Source organism: Myotis yumanensis, unplaced genomic scaffold (assembly GCF_028538775.1).
Source record: "Myotis yumanensis isolate MYYU_CA2020_CCGP unplaced genomic scaffold, mMyoYum1.0.hap1 SCAF_2, whole genome shotgun sequence".
NCBI lineage: Eukaryota > Metazoa > Chordata > Mammalia > Chiroptera > Vespertilionidae > Myotis > Myotis yumanensis.
In genome coordinates, this window is record NW_027223753.1 from 103,053,200 (window position 1) to 103,070,910 (window position 17,711).

Sequence of the window (17,711 nt, forward strand, 5' to 3'; positions counted from 1 at the left end):
TGTGCCCTGACCAGGCATGAAATCTGTAACCTTGGTGTATGGGGACGATACTCTAACGAAGTATGCTTCCCCGCCAGGGCTGAAGTTCCTTACTTTTCAAGACTGAATAATATTCCATTGTATGTCTATACAATATGTTGTTTATCTGTTCATCAGTTGATGGCCACTTGAGATGTTCCTACCTTTTGGCTGTTGCTACTCATGGTGCTATGAACATGGGTGTGCAAATATCTGTTCAAGTCTCTGTTTTCAGTATACTGAAAAATGGTATTAAATTGTATAGTTAAACATGGTATTACTGAATCATACGCTAATTTTATGTTGAGTTTTTTAAGGAACCACCATACTGCTTTACATGGTAGCTGCACTCTTTCATATTTCCACCAGCCATGCGCAAGGGTTCCAGTTTCTTCAAATCCTTGCCAACACTGTTATTTTCTGTTCTGTTTTGTTTTTAATAGTCCTACTCATGAGTGTGTAGGGGTATCTCATGGTAAGTTTGATTTGCATTTCCATAATAATTAGTCATGCTGAGCATCTTTTCATGTGCTTATTGGCCATTTGTGTATCTTCTTTGGAGAAATGTCTAAGTTCTTTGCCCATATTTTTAATTTCAAGTTTTTTAAAATTACAGTTTACATTCATTATTATTTTGTATTAGTTTCAGGTATACAACATAGTGGTTAGACAATCATATACTTTACAAAGTGTTCCTCTGGATATTTCCAGTGCCCACCTGACATCACACATAGCTATTACGATATTATTGACAATATTCCCTGTGCTGTACTTGATTGTTTAAAAAATATTTATTGTTGAGAGTATTACAGATGTCCCCCTTTTTCCATCCCTTACCCACCCCATCCCAGACCTTCACCACCCTATTGTCTTTGTCCATAGGTAATGCATATCCAATATAATCCTATATAATAAAAGGCTAATATCCAAATCAACCAAATGGCAGAATGACAGTTGCTATGATGCACACTGACCACCAGGGGCCAGACGCTCAATGCAAGAGCTGCCCCCTGGTAGTCAGTGCGCTCCTACAGGCAGAGCACCTGAAGCCGGGCTCACGGCTGGTGAGCCCAGTGGTGGTGGCGGGAGCCTCTCCTGCCTCCATGGCCTTGCTAAGGATGTCCGACTAATGGCTTAGGCCCACTCCCCGGGGGCAGGGGGGAGTGGGCCTAAGCCATTAGTCAGACATTCTCTGAGGGCTCCCAGACTGCCAGAGGGTGCAGGCCAGGCTGAAGGATCCACCCCCCCCCCCCCGCCCCGGTGCATGAATTTTGTGCACCAGGCCTCTAGTATGCATCTAAGATCTTTGGTTAATCCCTTAGTTAATGTCTGTCCCTTCCAACCCCTTCCCTCTGAGATTCATCAGTCTGTTCCATTTTCCATGCCTCTGATTCTATTTTATTCACCAGTTTATTTTGTTCATTAGATTACTTGTTTGTTTCTTTTGATTTCTAGATGCAATTATTGATAGATATGCATTTATTGCCATTTTATTGTTCATATTTTTTAAATCTTTTTCTTTATCTTCTTCTTCTTTCTCTTCTTAAAGAATACCCTTCAACATTTCATGCAATACTGGTTTGGTGGTGATGAGCTCCTTTAGCTTTTTCTTGTCTGTGAAGCTCTTTATCTGACCTTCAATTCTAAATGATACTTTTGCTGGAAAGAGTAATCTTGGTTGTATTCCTTGATATTCATCACTTTGAATATTTCTTGCCACTCCCTTCTGGTCTACAAAGTTTCTGGTGAGGAATCAACTTGAAGTCGTATTGGTGCTCTCTTGTAGGTAACTAACTGCTTTACTTTTGCTGCTTTTAAGATTCTCTCTATGTGTTTTGCCCTTGGCATTTTAATTATGATGTGTCTTAGTGTGGGCCCCTTTGGGTTCCTCTTGTTTGGGAGTCTCTGCACTTCCTGGATTTGTAAGTCTATTTCTTTCACCAGGTAGGGTAAGTTTTTTGTCATTATTTCTTCAAATAGGTTTTCAATACCTTGCTCTCTCTCTTCTCCTTCTGGCACCCCTTTAATGCAAATGTTGGTACCCTTGAAGTTGTCCCAGAGGCTCCTTATACTATCTTCATAGTTTTGGATTAGGTGTTTTTTGTTTCCTCATATTCCAAATCATTGATATAATTCTCGGAATCCTTTTCTCTATTGTTGAATTCCTGTAAATTATTCATTATTTCAGTTAGTGTATGCTTAATTTCTGACTAGTCTTTTTTCATGTTTTTGACATTCTCACTAAGATCCTTGAAAGTCTTAATAAGTCCATTGAAGCTCTCATTAAGTCCCTTGAATCCCTCATTAAGATTCTTGAGCAACCTTATAATCATTGTTTTGAACTCTGTATCCAGTAATTTGCTTGCTTCCATTTCTTTCATTTGTGACATGTTTCTTTGTCTACACATTTTGGCTGCTTCCTTGTGTTTGTTTCTATGTATTAGGTAGACTTCTATGTCTCCTGGAATTGGTAGTGGCCTTGTGTTGTAGGTGTCCTACATGGCCCAGTAGCTCAGCCTGCCCAGTCACCTGAGCTGGGCACTCTAGGTGAGCCCCTTTGTGGGCTGTGTGCACAGTCTTGTAGTATTTGAGCTTTGATTGCTGTTGGCGTTACTGGGAGGAATTGACCTCCAGGCAAATTGGCTGTGAGGACCAGTTGTGACTATTCTATGGAGCAGAACTTGTTGCAGTGGGGCTTTGGTGCTCACTGTTTGCCCTTTGATTGTGTAACTTGTGGATGTGTGGAGTAGTAATATGATATGGTCTGAAGCTGTCCACAAGGTGCATTGGCTCTGGGGCCTCCTGGGAGGTACAAAGTCAGCCACTGCCTAGGGCCATGCAGCAGGAGCTACAGAGAGTCTGCAGATGGCTGCTACTTTTATTAGGCTTGGAAGTGCCCAGGAAAGGCCCAGCTGTGAAGCAAGGCAGGCTGGTGCTAGTGCTAGGTCTTGAGCCTTTTATTGATAGGTATGGCACATGTTGACACCAGCTGCTGCTTGTTTGTGAGATTTTAGGAAAGTCTGAAGCCTGAGCCAAGATATGGCCATTCATATGGAAAAGCTGCTGCAAACAGCTTGGGTGGGCTGCAAATTGTATTGGCCAGGATCCCAAATAGTCACCAGGGAAGAGTGAACAGTGTGGGCCATGCTGATGGAAACTCAGATATGGCTGCCAGTCAGCTCTGCAAGTGGGGAGGCCCCAGCACAGGAACAGTGACCCCTGAGAGCACCCCTATCTGGGAGAAACCCCTCCTGAGTTCTTGCCCTGATGCCAGATAATCCAGTTCCTCCCTGAATGTCCCAGGTTCCTTTTAAGTGGGCACCCCAATGTTGGAGCCTAGAGGGATTGAGTCCGAGTAAGTCTGTGTACCGGACTTTAAGAGGGAGTGCCTGGATCTCCAGCAGCCTCCGTGTCACTCAGCCATAATCCCCACTTGTTTTTACAGCCTGAAGTTACAGGGACGTCTCTTACCAGCTCTGGACCCTGTGCTGAGGAGTCTGGTGTGGGGCTGGGACCTCTTGCTCCTCATAAGTGGCCTCCACAGCAGAGATATCCCTCCTGATTAAAAAAAAACAAACACGCCACAAGCCTGTTGATGCTTCTGCTCCTCCTACCAGTCTCAATGTGCTTTCTTCTTTACTTCTCTATTTGTAGGATTTCCATTCAGCCACATTTCAGGAGGTTTTGACTCATGATTGTTCTGTATTTTAGTTGGAATTTTGATGTGGTTGTGGGGACAGCAAGTACCCACCTTTACCTACACTGCCATCTTGGTTTTCTTCTCCCTATGCTGTACTTAGCAGCTCCATGTCTTTGCCCATTTTTAAATCAGGTCAGTTGTTTTTTGTTGTTGAGTTGTAGGAAAGTCCTATTTCTTTTGAAAATGTGATATTTATGGTTATTTAATCTAAACCTTGATATCCTCATTTTAAAATTTAGAATAGTAATATTAATTAACTCAAGGTTGTAAGGATTTCATGAGATAAAGTAAGTCAAGTTCTTAACAGATATTGGCACAGAATAGGTGCTTTTAAAAAGGTATCTGTTATTTCTTGTCACATCACACCCAAACCACAGAGGTCATGGGGATGGAACTGGGATTTAAAGCACACACATCTTTCTGTCTTTAGAGCCCTAACCTTTATCTATTCTTACTAGTTTAGCATGATGCTAAGCAGGTAAATAACTTTTTCTCAGTCATATATATATCTATACTAATAAAAGGGTAATATGCTAATTAGACCAGATCGACTGATGCCTTCCGGATTTCTGATGTCCTTCTGGACAAAGCCACAGTGGCAGGGGCCGAGGCAAAGGTGGTTAGGGGCGATCAGGCCAGCAGGGGAGAGCAGTTAGGGGTGATTAGGTTGGCAGGGAAGCAAGCAGTTAGGGGCGAGATCAGGCCGGTGTGGGGGAGCAAGCAGTTAGGGGTGAGATCAGGCAGGCAGGCAGGTGTGCAGTTAGGGGCGTTCAGGCTGGCAGGCAGAGGCGGTTAGGGGTGATCAGGCCAGCAGGGGAGCAGTTAGGGGTGATCAGGTCAGCAGGGGAGCAGTTAGGGGCATCAGGCCAGCAGGCAGAGATGGTTAGGTGTGATCAGGCAGGCAGGCAGATGAGTGGTTAGGAGCCAGCAGTTCTGGATTGCGAGAGAGATGTCCGACTGCCGGTTTAAGCCCGAACCCTATGGCAGTTGGACATCCCCGAGAAGTTTTGGATTGGAGAGAGTACAGGCCAGGCTGAGGGACCCCCCGCCCCCGTGCTTATATATAATAAATTTTATATGTGTGTGTATATATATATATAATAAAAGCTAATATGCAAATCGACCAAATGGCAGAACGACCGGTCGCTAAGATGCACACTGACCACCAGGGAGTAGGCGCTCAATGCAGGAGCTGTCCCCTGGTGGTCAGTGCCCTCCCACAGGGGGGAGGGAGCACTGCTCAGCCAGAAGCAGGGCTCAGGGCTGGCAAACATAGCAGCAGTGGCGGGAGGGCACAGGCCAGGCTGAGGGACACCCCCACCCCCCTGTGCATGAATGTCTTGCACCCGGCCTCTAGTATATATATATTCTCACCCAAGGATATGTTTATTGATTTTGAGAAACAGAGACAGAGAGAGACAGTTGGGCCTCCTGTATGTGCCCTGACTGAGGATTGAACCTGCAACCTAGGTATGTGCCCTGACTGGGAATCGAACCCGCAGTCTTTTGGTGTATGGGTCGACACTCCAGCCAACTGAGCCACCCGGACAGAGCTCTTTTTGATTTTATAGTACTCCCTACCACAGTACAGAAGTAAGCCAGCCTAGTTTATTTTTCCATTGCAGAATTATAGGAAACAATTCTGAAATGATGATATATTAAATAATGAGTATATGGTGATATCCTACATAATCCTATATAATAAAAGAGAAACATGTAAATTGACCATCCCTCCGCTACGCTCACCAGCCAATCAGGAGTGAGTATGCAAATTAACCCGACAAAGATGACAGGTTAATTTGCATACACAGGTGCCGGGCAGAGAGCAGAGTGGGAGAGCTGGCAGCTTGGGGGGACATGGCTCCCTCGGTTGCTCCCCCAAGCCGCTGGGCGGAGAGCAGATCAGGAGAGCCGGAGGCTTGGGGGGATGTGGCTCCCTCGGTCTCTCCCAGCAACCAAGAGAGCCACGCTCCCCAAGTTGTTGGGCGGATAGCAGAGTGGTGTGGAGCGGCTTGGGGAACTTGGCTCCCCAAGCACCAGATGGAGAGCAGAGAGGGAGAGCTGGCGGCTTGAAGGACTTGGCAGAGTGGGAGGCCATGGGATGGAGACAGAGCAGGAAGGGAAAACCAAGAGTGTGGGGAGCACCAGGAATGCTGGGAATCATAGTTCTGGTGGCAGACGGATCTCCTAGACACTAGAGCAAAGTGAGCCTGGAGCAAGTTACTGTTGCAGTGGGGGATGGAGGGAAAGCAAAGGTGAGAGACATAAGTAAAATCAGAGTGTCTAGGAAAAATTAAAGGGAAGATTTCCTAAAACTTCCAGGAAATCTCCACCAATGAAGCAAAGAAAAAAAAAGCCTCTATTCTGTGAGCAACAAACCAAACTTGGTTGGGGGTCTCAGACAATTCACTCCTATGATTACAAAGACAGACAGAAACTCCTGGATTGGAGAGGGCTCCCCTGAGCCCTCTGGGGGCTCCCAGATTGGAGAGGATGCAGGTTGGGCTGAGGTGAATCTTCGTGCACTGGGCTTCTAGTAGTAAATAATTAATTTCTATCTGAATTCAAAGAAAGCAGTATTAATTATTACAATAGTGAGCAATTTAGCTTGTTAACTGACTTCTGAGATACAGTAATGTTTTTGTTATTGGTAGGTTCAAGTTTAGAAATTTTCATTGTTCTGAAGAGTATTAATGCTGGAAACTCATGCATGAGACTTTAAAAGTTTCTGTCTTTATAATTCATTCAGTTATAGTGAGGGCAGCTCTTTTACTGAGAGGAAAAAAATATATATGAACCAAAGCAACCATTACCAAATGTGCTACAATAGCCTATACAAGGTACTGGTATATCCAGGCAACTAACCAAACACTCCAGAGCTCTGTTGCCAACCCTTGGCAGAAGTGTTTTATGTCATTTTTGTTCTGTGTCAACAAGTGACATGCAGTCTCTAGGGAAAACCCAGGGGAGAGCATTTCAGTGATGATATGAAAATGACAGGGAACCTATTTCCAAAAGTTCAAATAGGTGTGAAATAATTTCTTGAACACTTAAACTCAAAATAATATCCAACATGATTCAGCCTACATCATGGTATCAGCAATACATTATGAAGAAGCAGTGAATTATTAACAATGAAACAGAACTCTACCAAGAGAAATGTAGGCCAGGAATGCCTTATGTATATTTTACACATACATAGTTTATATGAAGTGTGGGTCCAGCAGACCCCTTCTGTAATTCCGTAAAGAAGTTAAAGTCTGGTGGATGTTCCCTTGTGACCATTGATGCTGTATTTTTTCTAGATATCTGAGACTTCCAAATACTTAGTTCTTTGAAGCTTAGTCATGTGCTACACCTGAGTTTTCATCTATCGGAGCAGTATCTGTATTATGCACTTAAAATATGCATGGTAGTCCTAAACCTATGGGGGAAAAGTGCATTTGAATATGAATTTTTAAAAATATATATATTTTATTGATTTTTTACAGAGAGGAAGGGAGAGGGATAGAGAATGAGAAACATCGATGAGAGAGAAACATTGATCAGCTGCCTCCTGCACACCTGCTACTGGGGATGTGCCCGCAACCAAGGTACATGCCCTTGACCGGAATCGAACCTGAGACCTTTCAGTCTGCAGGCCAACGCTCTATCCACTGAGCCAAACCGGTTACAGCTGAATATGAGTTTTTTACATTGCACAGTTCAGGTGCAGGAGAAAATATTACTGCCACTAGCAAAACAAACCTAAAAGGTTCTGCTTGCCTGTGAATCTCCCAAACAGCCATCTGAATGCACCTCTCCAACAGAGTACAATTGATATTTGACAGCTCATAATTTATCTTACAGATATTGACAACAGTGGGTATGTCAGTGACTATGAACTTCAGGACCTGTTTAAGGAAGCAAGCCTTCCTCTGCCTGGCTACAAAGTCCGAGAGATCGTGGAGAAAATTTTAGCAGTTGCTGACAACAACAAAGATGGCAAAATCAGTTTTGAAGAATTTGTGTCCGTAAGTAATCTAATCCTGTCTTGGCTACTGAATATAGTGCTTTGAGAAAAATTTTAATAACGTCATTGTCTCTTTGCTTAAATATAGCTGCAGAGACCATAAATGGTGCTGCTTTAAAATTGATGATGATAACTACAATAATGTCCACACATAATTAATAAAATGATAATTAATAAAATAAATAATAAAACAAGAGAAAAAGTCATTCTCAAATGGAAGTTCGACTTAGAGAACAATAACAGTTTATGCCCTAGTAAAACTATAGTTGCGTTCATTGCTCAATGACTGTCTCTGTGTGTAGAATATTTACTGTTATTATTTGGCCTTGAGAAATGGAATATTTTTTAAACTGAAATAGCTAAGGCATGGAAGCTATACTTTCTAGAAACTGGTTGTTTCCTTGTGGTCAGTTATACCTCAGTTTCAGTAGGGCCAGGTAAATGTTGATGCTAGCTCTGCGAGCATTATTTCATTGTTAAACTACCTCAAGGCTCAAAGAACTAAACAAGATGAAATATAACATATGACTCAACCAATAAAAGAAAAATAGATTGTAGAACTGAATATTGGAGATTATGTACTTCAAACCTCTCAGGCCAAGAGAGATGACTGGGTTGTTGCCATTGCCAACTGGCAGTTGAGCAAGGGCTGTTGCTTCTTCCCATCAACACCACCATGACTACATATGAAAAATGTAACTGTTAACACAATTAAATAAATACCTATGAAATGTAAATCATCTTTTTTTGCATTTTTTATTGGCTAAGCAAATATTTGAGCCCCTTTCTTGTCAGGAGCTCTTCTAGGCACTGCGAATAATGTGCTGAACAAAGAGATGTGGTCCCTGCTTTTGTGGAGTTTGCATGTGGTGGGGAAGACAGAATAACAAAAATGGATAGAAGAAAAATGTGACAATTGCTATGACAGCAGTATAGGTCTCCTTGAGAGTTTATAGTAGAAGGGATTGAATTTGGTGGGGAGGCTGGAGAACCAAGGGACTCAGGGAAGGTGTCTCAGAAGCTATAATGACTAAGCCGAGATCTGAAGAAAAATGCTACATAGATAAAAGGGGTGGAGGGGGGATGAATAATGTGTGAGGTGGGCAGAGGTAACAGCCTGTGCGGAGGCTGTCAGTTTAGGAATGGTAGATGCTCTCACCTCAGGAAAAGAAGCTGAGTGGCTGGAGCTGAGGTGGTCAAGGGAAAAGGAATTCCCTAGAGAAGTAAGTCAGAGTCAGGTTCTACAGGGTCCTGCAGGGTGTTTGTTTTTAGCCTAAGTGCAATATTAAGCCAGTGATATGGGAAAAATAGAGTGTGAGGTGACATGATCAGATCTGCATTTTTAAAAACTCATTCTGGTGCTACTTGAAGAACTGGTTGAATTCAGTCTAACTGACCTCTAGAAAATCCAGTGAGAGGGTGGTTGGGAGTGTGTTTCTCTAAGCTTATGTTATTTCCTACAAGAGCTAACTTACACTGACATATATACATTGAAGATGTCCAGACAAGACAACACCTTCATTAAGGCATTTTAAACTCTATCATGTAGCCCAGCCAGTGTGGCTCAGTTGATTTGGTGTCTTCCTAGGCACCAAAAGGTTGACGTTTCCATTCCTAGGCAGGGCACAGGCCTGGGTTTCATGTTTGTCCCCCAGTTGGACTGCATCCAGAAAACTCTGATGTTTTTCTCTCCATCCTTTTCCCTCTCTCTCTCTCTTTCTCTTCTTCCCTCTCTCTCTCTCCCTCCCTCTCTCTAAGCATGTCCTGGGGTGAGGATTAAAAAAAAAAAGGAAACATAACTCTAGCATTCTTTAGTTTCAGTACAACAGATCATAGCAAATCTAGAAGAATAATTTCAATGTGTTCAATTTAAACTTAATTATAACAACATTTTTTTTCTAGTGGTTGGGATGCAAACATTTGTCCATTCTTTGTTATTGGTAAAATGACCTGTGAGTTATCTGTTAGTATTTATTTTGATGTCATTCCAAATAAATAAAGAAGTCTAAATAATTTTCCTTCATGTTACAAGGTTTTCTATGATTATCTGATGAAGACTCATTTTACTTTTATCCCATTCCAGCTAATGCAAGAGTTAAAAAGCAAAGACATCAGCAAAACATTCCGAAAAATAATTAACAAGAGGGAAGGGATTACTGCTATTGGAGGAACTTCGTCCATTTCCAGTGAGGGCACACAGCATTCCTATTCAGGTAATTTCTCACTCCACATTTGACCTTTTAGTCATGGATTCATTCAACAAGTTTCATATTCATCGAATCTAAGATGCCATTTATTATAATTCACACCATTGTTTTATGTACCTTTGAGGGAAAATCAGAATAAATTTGAAATGCCTCTTAATTTCAGAGATGTCAAAATGAAAAATCCTAAACTCATAGAAATCAATAAGTTCTTACTATGTGTTAGGTGTTTTAGAAACAATAAAAGTATCATTTATTTTCAGCATTGAGTGTGTTTAATCATAATCTTTGAATGACTTCTTCATCCTGACTGGTGGCGTGAGTTTTCCTTTAGACCTGATCTAGGAACATGTGAAGAGGTTTGTTGGAAGGACTTTCTCTTCCCATTTTCCGGGAGCTGAGATTCCTGACTGATCTTTTACCAAGCAGCCAGTGACTAGAGAGCCCCGCACCTGACTGATCTGATAGAATCACTGGGCTGTTGCCCAGTGAGAAATCGAGAGTGGCAGTAACTCCTAAGATGAGAGGCCTTGCCCCACGTTAAGCTTACCTCTCAGGGTCAAGATATTTAAGAACCTTTGGCAAAGTTCCATTTGTTCATATTAACATAACATAATTAGTAGATGCTTTTAAAATTTTTTACAAAAGTTCACTAACTTCTTTCCCTTTCTTTGTGAGTTAAATCTGTTAGTATCCTCTTGGTTCTTTTCCTTTCTAACTGGATTTTCCTCTGATAATATACTTGCACTTCTCCCACCAGTTGTATTTTTTTCCTAATCTTTTCCCAGTGGGGTAGTGTAGTGGTGAAGGCAGTGGTCTATAATTGTTATCTCCATTTTTTGAAAGGTATATACTTTTTTACTCTATTTCTGTCTGTCCATTCTAAGGAAAAGACTTCTTTCTTTTTAAAAAACACCTTTTAATTGAGGTAATATGTACATTTAGAAAAGTGCTGAAATCTTTAAATGAATATTTACATGTAGTGTATATATGTATATGTATGTGTTTATATATATATATATATATATATATATATACACATATATATATATATATATATATATATATATACATATATATATATATATATCTCCATCCTGTAGCAAAATCCATGTAGCTGCCTGCCAGATCAAGATAGAACACTTCTATCTCCTGAGTAGTTCCCTCATGTCTAACAGTAACGAGTCTTCCCTAGAGGTAATTAGCAAGAGGGAAGTTGGGATGCAAACGTTATTATCATTTCTTTTTTAAAATTCTCCAAACTAACCACTTTTCTGATTTCTATCACTGTACCTTTTATTAGTTTTTTATTAACGTACTAGAGGCCCAGTGCACAAAAATTTGTGCACTCGGGGGGGGGGGGGGGGTCCCTCAGCCCAGCCTGTGCCCTCTCGCAGGCTGGGACCCCTTGGGGAATGACCACCTGCTGGCTTAGGCCCGCTCCCTGGGGGATTAGGCCTAAGCTGTCAGTCAGACATCCCTCTGGCAGCCCAGCAGCCCTCAGGGGATGTCCACTTGCCAGCGGGGAGCAGGCCTAAGCTGCAGTCGGACATCGTTAGCGCTGCTGAGGAGGAGGGAGAGGCTCCCGCCACCACTGCTGTACTGGCAGCCGTCAGCCTGGCTTGTGGCTGAGCAGAGCTCCCCCTGTGGGAGCACATTGACCACCAAGGGGCAGTTCCTGCATTGAGCGTCTGCCCCCTGGTGGTCAGTGTGTGTCATAGTGACCAGTCATTCCCAGTCGTTCTGCTGTTAGGGTTAATTTGCATATCACCCTTTTATTATATAGAAGTGCCTGGCCAGCCTGGGTGAAGGGCTGATGGCTGTTTGCAGGCTGGCCACAGCCCCTTCAGGGTGGGGGTCCTCCCTGGGGTGCCTGACGAGCCTGGGTGAGGGGCTGATGGTGTTTTCACGCTGGCCACAGCCCCTTCAGGGTAGGGATTCCCCCTGGGGTGCCTGGCCAGCCTGGGTGAGGGGCTGATGGCTATTTGCAGGCTGGCCACAGACCCTTCTGGGTGGGGGGTCTTGCTGGGGTGCCTGGCCAGTCTGGGTGACGGGCTGAGGGCCATTTTCAGGCTGGCTAAGCCCCCCAGCGGAGACCCTCACCCCATGAGGGTGTGGCCAGCCTGGGTGAGGGGCTGATGGCTGTTTGCAGGCTGGCCAAGCCCCCCAGCGGGGACTGTCACCCCATGATGGTGTGGTCATCCTGGGTGAGGGACTGATGGCTATTTGCATGCTGGCCACGGCCTCCAGCCACCCAAGTTCCCAGTGGAGGCTGGCTGGAAGTAGGTATCTGGGATTTATTTGTCCTCTATAATTGAAATGTTGTTGCCATAAGCAGAGGCCACAGCCAGCTCAGGGCAGGCAGGAAGCTTGGCTTCCTCCATCGCCCAGGCAACCAAGCCTCCTGTTTGCTCCAGCCTCGTGGCTGCTGGCCGCCATCTTGATTGGGTTAATTTGCATATAATTGCTCTGATTGGCTGGTGGGCGTGGCTTAGGGCATAGCAAAGGTACAGTCAATTAGCATCTTTGTCTTTTGTTAGTGTAGATAAGATACACATAGTAAAGAACATAAAGTTATTTACTTAAGTATATGATTTGACATTTTTTACATATGAATACACCCATGTAACCATTATCTAGAACAAGATATAGAATATTAAATGGCTCTTTTAAAAAAAAAGGACAGCTGCATTGAGATATAATTGAGATAGCATAAAATTTGCCCTTTTTATGTATACAGTTCAATAGATTTTAGTATATTCAGAATTGTTCAGTGATCTTCACTGTCTAATCTATAATCCTTTAATTATTCCAAGGAGAAATTCCATGCTCTTTAGCAGTCACTCCCCATTTCTCCTTGCCCAGTCTCTGGCAGCCATGAATCAACTTTCTATTTCTATAGACTTGCCTATTGTGGAAATTTCATATAAATGGAATCATACAGTAGTATCCTCTCACTTGACAGGCTTCTTCATTGACATAATATTTGCAAAGATCATTCTTATTATACTTCATTTCTATTGTTGTAGCATTTATTGTACTTCATTCCTTTTTGTTGCTATTCTATGGAGAATGTTGTTTATTCATTCATTAGTTGACAGACATTTGGGTTGTTTCTACTTTTTGGCTTTTATGATGATGCCATATGAATGTTTGTGTCTCCACTTTTCTGTAGACATGTGCTTGAATTCTCTTAGATATACATCTGAGGGTAGAATTGCCAGGCCATGTGGTAACTCTGTGTTTAGCATTACAAAAATAAAACCACAAAACAAAACAAAAAATAACTCCTGCCAACCTGTTTTCCAAAGTATCTGCAGCATTTTACATTCCCATAAGCCGTGTATAGAAGTTCCAGTGTCTTCACTTTTCTCCAATACTTGTCCATTTTCGTTATTATAGTCATTGTTGTGGTATGAAACCGTTTCTCATTTCTGGTTCCTGTATCTGAAACATCCTCCCTTTCCCTGCCTATCTTCATATATTAAAAATCTTTGAAATAGTACCTTTTTCATAAAACATTTACTTGATTCATCCCAACCAGAAGTGATCATTTCTTTTTTAAAATTCTCCAAAACATTGCTTATATCTCTCTTGTGATGTGTTTATTTCCCTTATAATCCATTTCCTTGTATATCTGTTTTATCTTATCATTATCTACTAGAGGCCCGATGCACAAAATTCATGCAAGAGTAGGCCTTCTTTCCCCCAGCTGCCGGCACCAGCCTCCCTCTGGCATCCGGGACCCAGGCTTCCTTCCGGCATTTGGGACTCGGGCTTCTCTCGCAGCCCCGGCTTCATCCAGAAGGTCGTCGGGAAGGACATCTGGTCTAATTAGCATATTACCCTTTTATTAGTATAGATAATATCTTAGTGTTCTTTAAATACCTAGGACTAGGGAACCTTTTTTCTGCCAAGGACCATTTGGGTATTTATAACATCATTTGTGGGCCATACAAAATTATCAATTTAAAAATCAGCCTGCTATATTTGGTCAAACATTTAATTAACTCACCCCTAATGCCTTGGCAGGGCCAGAGCAAATAATTTCATGGGCCTTATATGGCCCGTAGACTGGACGTTCCTCACCTGTGCCCTAGACTCTAAGACCCTGGGGAGATATGGTGAGGCAAGGAGATAAGAAGGCAGATTTTGATATGTGCAAAAGAGAAGTACTAGTAAACGTTTGGGTCTTTTTTATTCTCTCTGCCCATGCCTCCCATCCCTGTGTGTGTGCGTGTGTGTGTGTTGGATTAAATTTGGGGGTTACCTGCCAAAATTAGGAAAACTGCCTAATTCTAGGAACTGGAGCAAAAATGGGGAAGTTCAGCTTACTATATGTTATCCAGTGTTGGAAACGGGAATTATTTCCTTTTAGGGTCTATATTGTTAAATGATTTTTATATTTACATAATAACAATAAAGCAACAGAACACTTTTCTTTAAGTTCCTTCCTATTTTTCCCATTGCATCAACACAACATTCTGTTTAAAGATCAAGTTATTCATGCTAGAAGCCATGTGTTAAGTAGATGACAATGAAAGTGGCTGGGAGTAGTATTGGTATCTAGATTTGTATCAGTTTTCTTACAGAAATTTCACAAAAATTGATCTATTTTATTCATTTGAATAATTCTTGATTAAATTCAGTATTTCTGTTGTAAGCCCCAAATAACAACTCTAAATTTTTCAGGGATGATGGCAGGTGGACCATATTGATGTTTATTTCTTGTACTTTTCCCCTGGTGTGTGTGTGTATGTGTGCATGTGTGTGTGTATCTGACCTTTGATGGTTGGCTTCTGATCCATACACTCTTTGAAGCAATATATATTTGGAAAGATTACAGAATAAAACTGAATGTTTATTGTGCTCATTTAAGATATACTGTACTCCTCCCTAATATAGCAGATGAAAAACTGGAATGAATTCCCCCTTCTCCTTTTCTTAAAGCTTTTAGTGTTTTAGTAGAGTTCTAATAATTGGAATTTATAATCTTTGAACAGAAATGTTTTAATAGTGCAATGAATTTTGTGAAATGAGCTTTGCTACTGAGATTTTCTGTTTTCAGAGGAAGAAAAAGTGGCATTTGTTAACTGGATAAACAAGGCCCTGGAGGATGACCCTGACTGTAAGCATCTCCTACCCATGAATCCCAGTGATGGCAGTCTTTTCAAATCACTTGCAGATGGCATCCTTCTTTGGTAAGCTGAGCATTGGGATGAGGGAGCTCTGTTCTTACAGTATCCATTGATTAGAATTCAAAGAAAATTACAATCAGCAAATCCATTGTCTTTTGGAACTAGTTAATGAGTAGCTACATAGGTCTTGAAGAATTTATATCACATAGGAAATTAAGTGCTATATGTTTTCTAGAATTTTCTTTCAAATGTAATTTCTTAATTTTCTGATGTCTTTTTATTCTATTACCTTAATAGTAACCTTTACCAGGACATTTTTGAGTTCTTCCTCTTATGTATTTTACAATGTTCACAGGGTTTCTCTTTTCACTTCTTAACAAGGGAGTATTGACTGTTGATGGGGACAGGAACATGAGTAAATGTAGAAGAAGGATATATCACATTTGTACTTGAATGACATTAATGTTGTAGTTCAGCCTTGTCTATTCCTTGACTCTTTGCACACTGTTTCTGCTTACTCCTTTGGAAACTCTCAAAGGGCATGTATAGTCCCAGCATAGTTCTTGGTAGAAAACAAATGTGAGTTTTTTTTAAGTTTATAAAACTACAGAAAACTTTTCATCACAAATAGTATTATCACCCATACTTAGCCATTATTAACATTCTGGAATATTTCCTCCAGTCAGTTTTCTGTGTTTTTACTTGAAAAGAAGGAAAACCTACTTATGAGTACTGGATATGTTTTTATTTTATTTTTATCTTTTTATTTTTTATGATTAATTTATTATTTAAAGTATTACATAAGTCTCCTTTTCCCCTCATTGACCTCTCCCTGGCTGCTCCCACCCCCAGCACATGCCCTCACACCCCTACTGTCTGTGTGCATTGATTATGCTCATATGCATGCATACAAGTCCTTTGGTTGATCTCTTACCCCCTCACCCTCTGCCTTCTCTCATAGGTTGGACATTCTGTTCAATGCTTCTATGACTCTGGTTCTATTTTTGTTCATCAGTTTATATTGTTCATTATATTTCACAAATGAGTTAGATCATGTGATATTTATCCTTCTCTGACTGGTTTATTTCACTTAGCATAATGCTCTCCAGTTCCATCCACATCCATGCTGTTGCAAATGGTAAGAATTACTTTTTTTTTTTTTTTACAGCAGTGTAGTATTCCATTGTGTAGATGTACCACAGTTTTCTAATCCACTCATCTGCTGATAGGCTCTTAGGCTGTTTCCAAATCTTAGCTATTATAAATTGTGCTGCTATGAACATAGGGGTGCATACATCCTTTCTGATTGGTGTTTCTGTTTTCTTGGGATATAGTCCTAGAAGTGGTATTACTTGGTCAAATGGAAGTTCCATTTTTAATTTTTTGAGGAAACGCCATACAGTTTTCCACAGTGTCTGCACCAGTCTGCATTCCCACCAGCAGTGAAAGAGGGTTCCTTTTTCTCTGCATCCTCGCCAGCACTTAACATTTGTTGATTTGTTGATGATACTCATTCTGACAGGTGTGAGATAGTACCTCATTGTTGTTTTAATTTGCATCTCTTGGATGATTAGTGACTTTGAACATGTTTTCATCTATCTCTTGGCCTTCTGTATATCCTCAAAAAGTGTCTATTTAGGTCCTTGGCCCATTTTTTGATTGTATCTTCCTTTTGTTATGATGTATGAGTTCCATATAAATTTTGGAGATTTAACCCTTATTGGAAATAACATTGGCAAATATGTTCTCCCATGCATTGGGTTTTCTTGTTGTTTTGTTGATGGTTTCTTTTGCTGTGCAAAAGCTTTTTATTTTGATGTAGTCCCGTTTGTTTATTTTCTCCTTAGTTTCCATTGCCCTAGGAGCTGTATCGGTAAAGATATTGCTACAACAAATGTCTGCTGTTTTGCTGCCTATAGCTTCTTCTAAGATTTTTATGGTTTCCCATCTTATGTTTAAGTCCTTTATCCATTTTGAGTTTATTTTTTTGTATGGTGTGAGTTGGTGATCTAGTTTCATTTTTTTGCATGTATCTGTCCAATTTTCCCAATACCATTTATTGAAGAGACTGTCTTGACTCTATTGTATGCTCTTGCCTCCTTTGTCAAATGTTAATTGGGCATAATGGCTTGGGTCAATTTCTGGGTTCTCTGTTTTCTTCCATTGGTCTATATGTCTGTTCTTGTGCCAGTACCAGGCAGTACTGAGAACAGTGGCTTTAAAGTATAGCTTGATATCTGGTGTTGTGATCCCTTCAACTTTGTTCTTTTCTCTCAAGATTTCTGCAGCTATTCAGGGTCTTTTTTTATTCCAAATGAATTTTTGGAGAGTTTGGTCTTTGAAATATGCCATTGGTATTTTAATGGGGAGTGCATTGAATCTATAGATTGCTTTGGGTAGTATGAATATTTTAATGATGTTGATTCTACCTATGTCTTCCTCTATTTCTTTTTTTAGCATCCTGTAATTTTCTGAGTACAGGTCCTTTACCTCCTTGGTTAAGTTTATTTCTGGTTTCTTAATTTTTTTGTTGCAATGTTAAATGGGATTTTTTTTTTTAGTTTCTCTTTCTGTGAGTTCATTATCTTTATATATAAAAGGCTAAGCGACCGTCCGACTTGTAGCTGTGGCACACAGTG

At 41.1% G+C, this 17,711-nt stretch overlaps 1 protein-coding gene across 3 annotated transcripts in view; it reads left to right on the forward strand.

Annotated features, from left to right (window-relative positions):
• Window positions 1-17,711, forward strand: part of PLS1 (plastin 1) — a 208,794-nt gene that overhangs the window by 114,935 nt on the left and 76,148 nt on the right. For all 3 annotated transcript variants that reach the window (XM_070405916.1, XM_070405914.1, XM_070405915.1), the window contains 3 exons: window positions 7,568-7,731; window positions 9,814-9,943; window positions 15,003-15,135. In XM_070405916.1, coding sequence (XP_070262017.1) covers window positions 7,568-7,731; window positions 9,814-9,943; window positions 15,003-15,135 — 427 coding nt within the window. The remainder of the gene's footprint in view (window positions 1-7,567; window positions 7,732-9,813; window positions 9,944-15,002; window positions 15,136-17,711) is intronic.